This window comes from Electrophorus electricus, chromosome 23 (assembly GCF_041902795.1).
Source record: "Electrophorus electricus isolate QZ-2024a chromosome 23, ASM4190279v1, whole genome shotgun sequence".
NCBI classification, from domain to species: Eukaryota; Metazoa; Chordata; class Actinopteri; order Gymnotiformes; family Gymnotidae; genus Electrophorus; species Electrophorus electricus.
Window position 1 is genome coordinate 3,013,701 of NC_137519.1, and position 6,000 is coordinate 3,019,700.

Genomic DNA, 6,000 nt, shown 5'->3' on the forward strand with positions numbered 1-6,000 from the left:
GATTTGTTTCGGAACGTGATTCTACCGCAGCTCTTGTCCAATCGGCAGATATCCGCCTGGGCTGCAAAAGCATCTACACTTAACGCTCAAAAAAAAACAAAAAAAAACCCCACAGAACTCTGCAGACAGCAGTTTGCTTTTCTGCATGGCTTTTCTTCATCTCTGCGAGCGCGAAGCCATCTGCGCGCTACGGCACCTGTGCTGTAAATCCAATTATCGCGCGCTGGCATGTTTCTCAAGGCCTGTTTGTTTTTGCAGCGCACAGCGCTTCGTTTGGAGGCGCGAGGCGGCCCGGTCCGAGCCGTCGGTTCCGCCTGCGCGCGGTAAATAAGGCCCAGGTTTGTACACACGCAGTTAAAGCACAAGCCACACGCCGACGCACGCGAACATACCCGGACATATGCAAAGCAGTGCACGCATACACAGCGGCGACACGTATGTACACAGAGCATATAGATGCCAACCGCAAAACTGTCAGTCGTTCTTTTTTAGGTTCCATATAATAATATGATATTATGCGTAGGCATTAGGCATACAATATACAACTGTGCAATGAAATTTATATTTGCATGATGCACTAATTCAGTTTATTTACATTCAAAAATGGTTTAACATACAACTTTAAAGCGAACTTGCACGTGTGGTTTGACTGTGCACGATATTATGTTATACTCGTGTTATACATGTAATGTTTCCATGGTGGCATAATACACATAAAAGCGTGCAAGCAAATAACACACGCGCACGCACAAACAATGTCTTAAAAGATAGCTTCACTGCTTTTCAACCACTACCTTATTAAAATAGCTGTTTCCTGTAATCATGCATAGCCCAGACTCGCCGATAAAACTGAAAGCTTCTCACCAGACACAAAAGATTACAAAAACACAGATAGTTATCGTTTTTATGGAAAATGGTAAGATAGCAGTGTAGCCTTGCATGTCTTCAGATGTTCGAGTCACAGTTAGAGTAGATGGGAATAGATGAGTTCTATTTTGGGCTTGGGTTTAAGAACATCTCCAACTCGCAAGTTAACACATTTCTCTCTCTCTCTCTCTCTCTCTCTCTCTCTCTCTCTCTCTCTCTCTCTCTCTCTCTCTTACATACACACACACACACGCACACAAGCACACTGTCACAGTGGCGGACGGAGCAGGTGGATGAGCAAAGGCAGGTGGAGACGGAGATGGATGCAGAAGCCACCGGCGTAGCCACCTGTGCGCTCTTCCCTCGCGCAGTTATTTACAGCACTGGCGTGGTCTTCCTTCGCGCCGCGCGCACACCCGGACAGGCAGCCAGCGAGGGGAGCCGCCCGTGCGGGATGCAAATCACCAGGAGCGCGAGCGCGCTCCGCTCGGATTCTAAACCAGAGAGCACGCGCGTCGCGAGGGCACACCAAGGTGCCTCCGCTAATTGGGCTGCCGTTACAGTCTAGATCCGGTCCCGGCCAGATCGCGCAGAACTCGCGCGGCCTCAGAGTTCGCGAGGTAAAAGAATGCACGTGGTACTGCTGGTGTGTTCTGAAGGCTGCTCTCCTCGACAGATGCGGAGCAGCCAAGCCCCCAGACATCAATATTTCAATAACCGAGGGTGTTTAGATATGGGGAAAATCATTCGGGGTGAATTTTACCTGCTTAAATGAGGGGGTTGCGGAAGCAGGCCGGGGCCCAGGGGCCAAGCGAAACAATCAGCCGGCGTGCGCACGACGCAACAGCGTCAACAGTCCCTTCGAGCGCTGTTGGTGCCAAAACCTGATGAAGAATCAAGAGGCTTTGCCAGAAGGGCACTTAAAAGAGATTCTTAATCCTTTGGGAAAATGTTTTCATTCAGATATTGGCACAGACGAGTACTCCCACTGACGTATCACACAAGAAAGAACCCCAACATCCCCACGTCTCGTTAACCGCCCCTGAAGCAGAGGGGCACCCTGACTCCCATGCCGGCATCCGGATTAGGAGTCCAGGAGAGCAACTCTGATTAGCTGTGCATGCCATAACAGCCAAGACAGACCAATCATGAATCATAACACGCCATTACCGACCAATCACCGTAGGTTCACCGCAAGTGCTCTCAGCAGCAAGCCACGCCCCGTCACATTTGTTAGGTTGTCTGGTTTGCGAGAAGAACGTGAATGGCAAAACAAGACGTATGTGTAGGGCCAGCTTTCTTGTTGAGGGGGGCCACGTGTGTGTGTGTGTGTGTGTGTGTGTGTGGTGCGCCTTTAACTACTAAGGTTAGACTCAAGCAACAACTATAGATCTGCCTCTTGTTTGGGGCTGAAATTAAATCTGACACTTGTGCTGACAAAATTGGGCCAATTATTGACTTGCACAATAATCTACTGCACTGTGCAACCTTGGCGTTTCCAGAAAGGGCAAGAAAGAGACGAGGGAGGTGGGGGGGGGGCAGGTGCAGACAGGCAGAGAGCTGCCATTAGTCCGAGCAGACAGAAACAAGATGATCATAAACGCATAAATGCCAGCTGAGATCCAGATCTAGAGCAAAAACTGGGTCCGGATCTAGATCGAAAACTGGGTCCGGATCTAGATCGGAAAAAATAGATTATATATATATATATATATATATATATATATATATATATATATATATATATTAAAAAAAATAGGTCCGGATCTAGATTGAAAACTAGGTCCGGATCTAGATCGAAAACTGGGTCCGGATCTATATATATTTTAAAAAAAAAACTAGGTCCGGATCTCGATCGAAAACTGGGTCCGGATCTAGATAATAAAAAAAACTTGATCCGGATCTCTCTCTCTCTCTCTCTCTCTCTCTCTCTCTCTCTCTCTCTCTCTATATATATATATATATATATATATATATATATATATATATATATATATATATATATATATAAACTAGATTGAAAAACTAGATCCAGATCTGGATCAAAAAACTAGATCCGGATCTAGATCAAAAACTAGGTCTGGATCTAGATGTAGCCGAGATCTAGTTTTAGATCTGGATCTAGTTTTAGTTCCACCAAAACTTCTGGGCTGGGTCATTAAAAATGAGCCCCATCCAGCCCAAATGGTCTCCTCTCCTCCTTCCCACGATGCATAGCCGTCTCGTATTAGCACGGGAAGCTCATCATGCCTTTCTGTGCACTTCCTGTCGTGGGAGTTGCCTTTTCTCACCAGCTGTTTGATACTGAGTCAGTGGAATGTAAGACACGCGCTTTAATCGTAAGATGGGAGCCAAATCCTTTTGCAATATGTTGTTTTAAAACAGTATGTTAATCATAATCACATGCAACTGTGTATAATGAGGGAGGTAAGTTAGCGCAAATATCAGTAGTAGTGTTGGGCGAGTTCAGCACAACAGATGGCTTCAAGCTTGTAATGCACTGTTGTCTTCAGTGTCATTTCATTTAATGACTGATGTGCAGAGACACGTTTTAGTTCATGAGAGAGACTTGCTGTTAATTGCCTGGGACACATAAAAGCATCACACACACACAAACACACATACATGCACACACATACGCACACACATATGTACATATGCACACAGACACATGCACATACATACACATGCACTCACGTGTGCGCATACACACACACACACACACACACACACACACACACACACACACCAAGCAGGATGTGGATCGGGAACACTTTAAAAATCACCCCAGATCTTGCACTTTTCAAAAAAATCCAAGCCATCTGATTGGCCAGGACACGTTCCATTAGCAGTGCGAACACCAGACTCCAGCACTTTGTATCTATATACTATTTCATATGCATATTTATGAGCCTCGTATTAGAAGAGCGCATATTCGAATGGGGCTCCAATGCAGCGCGAAGGATTTGCATAATGAGGGGGCAGGTCCCAGCACTGATCGCACGAGGCAGAGGGCTTCTCGGAGAACACCACAGCACCAGAACGAAGCCCCCCGAGACCCAAGAAGTCAGCTGAGCTCCTACACAGGGGATCAGGGCTACACTGGATTATGCTGTACTTAACCCCAAAAGGAGAGGGTCACGCCAAGGGTGAGGAATTTTGACCGGTGCTGAATCTTCCATGTGTTCGGTGTGTTTACACATCAATGCACTGTTGGTTCCGAGTAGGACGTGGTTTTCCAAAAATGAACCATTTAGGGGCCCAGACTTAACACAGCTCCTAGTACAAGACCTCGTTCGGACAGCGTGATACGGTGCGGGATATTGTGTTTGTACATGGGGCCTTATTTTAAAAAAAATTAAAAAATCATTAGTGTTAATATTTATCCATTTAACAACTCATTATTTTAACAAGAGGAAAACCCTGTCAAAATAGCATGACTAATACAACGAAATATTGGTAGCTTAACATTCTAAAAAAACAAGGCACGAGGCTCTTCCTTACATCATTCCTTACTTAATTACTTACTACGTCTTAATTAGCGCAGCTGAGCAGAGGCGTCGTGTGGGGTTTGGAAACTTGATTCCATATACTAATGATGTGGTCCCCATCGGCGGCTATATGGGAAAACAGCGCCCCCTGGTGGTGTCGTAGAAATACCGACGCACAATGAAGTCACCAAAACGTAGCCTGGCTCTTACAATCAAACGGTGAATAACAACAGTCTTCACGATGAGAAATGAAGGAATTTTAACATTTACACGATATGACATAACTCCTAATACCGATCTAATATCGACAATATTCCATCCATCCAATTCCTTTATGTCAGGTTTCATTGTTGCTTATGGAATTTCAACTTTTCTACTATCGCTTGTCTTTATAACAACACCAATAAATAAATAAATAAAAATTAAAATAAATAAAATTTTTAAATCCAGAAAAAAAACAAAAAAACAGCAAACCTGAAAAAACGTTTCCACCGAAACGCGCGAATGAAATGTACGCTATATTGGTCATGTGTCAAACTTTAATCAGGGCGCAGATGCCCGTGTCAATGGGAACACCTTTACACACCCACCCCGTGGTTACAAGGTCTTATATCTGCGTCACGTTGGTCTGTCACACATGCTGGAACGCAAACTCTCATCAATCTTTATTAGTCAAGACTTCTGAAACGGCCCACATTTGCGTTGGTGGAGAAATGAATCCCTCCCGCACATGTAAGCTACCCATATTACATATGGAACAGTTGTTACTGGTTGGCGACCAGTAGCTATGGGAAATTAGGATGGAGGCTCGCCTGAATACGCACACGCAACTGTTCCTAAAAGACAACGGCGAAAACTGCGTGTGCAGAGACAGGCGAGTTGCCAGGTGGCACCGTGGACATGAGGCATAAAGCATACAGCGCCTAGGGTGCAAGCAATGCTCTGGCTGCCGGACGACAGCGGAGAAACTACGGAGTTACTCACAGTTGTTCGCGGCCAGCGTGGAACGGAACGCGCACAGGACCGTGACGGTGAGCGCGCGGACACCGAGCAGAGCCATCGTCTCCAAATCACGGCTTTTTATCCAGAGTTGCGCAATATCCCCCAATAGCTCCAAAGCGCGCCGGCGTCTCGGACTGTTTCGGTTCCCGTGCCTCCTATGCGCTCTACCCGCGAGCTATTCTCGCCGGTGATGAAACGGCAGAGACACTCCCCCACCTCTTAGCCGCTCTTAAAGACACACGTTTCTCCCACAGAAACGACGCGCAAGCACACCCCGACGCTACCGGGCCAGCGAGTGGCCAGCGAAGTTTTTACATTGCATAACGCCTACATGGCGAGGCTGCTTGGTATGTTTAAGGGTAGCTTGTTCCGCGATTAATATACACGCACGCACGCACGCACGCACTCACGCGAGCGCGCACACAGACGCACACACACACACACACACACACACACACAGATTTCCGTTAGGCCACCGGGGGGGGGGGGGGGGGGACACACACGCTAAAAGCTTGAGTATATTTATCAATAGTAGCCTAATAATGTATTAATGTTTATTCAGAGCTGTTCATTGTAGGGTCGCCCCATCCTCGCAGTCCTTTCTGTATAACGGATGCCATCTAAAAAGAGTCCTCCAACG

General features: G+C 46.5%; 1 protein-coding gene across 2 annotated transcripts in view; it reads right to left on the reverse strand.

Annotated features, from left to right (window-relative positions):
- Positions 1–5,688, reverse strand: part of cntnap5b (contactin associated protein family member 5b) — a 65,135-nt gene extending 59,447 nt beyond the window's left edge. For both annotated transcript variants that reach the window (XM_081706187.1, XM_081706186.1), the window contains exon 1: positions 5,343–5,688. Coding sequence is in view for 1 of the 2 variants with exons in the window: in XM_081706186.1 (XP_081562312.1) it covers positions 5,343–5,418 (76 nt within the window). In the remaining variant the exon portion in view is untranslated. The remainder of the gene's footprint in view (positions 1–5,342) is intronic.
- Between the last annotated feature and the right edge of the window lie 312 nt (positions 5,689–6,000).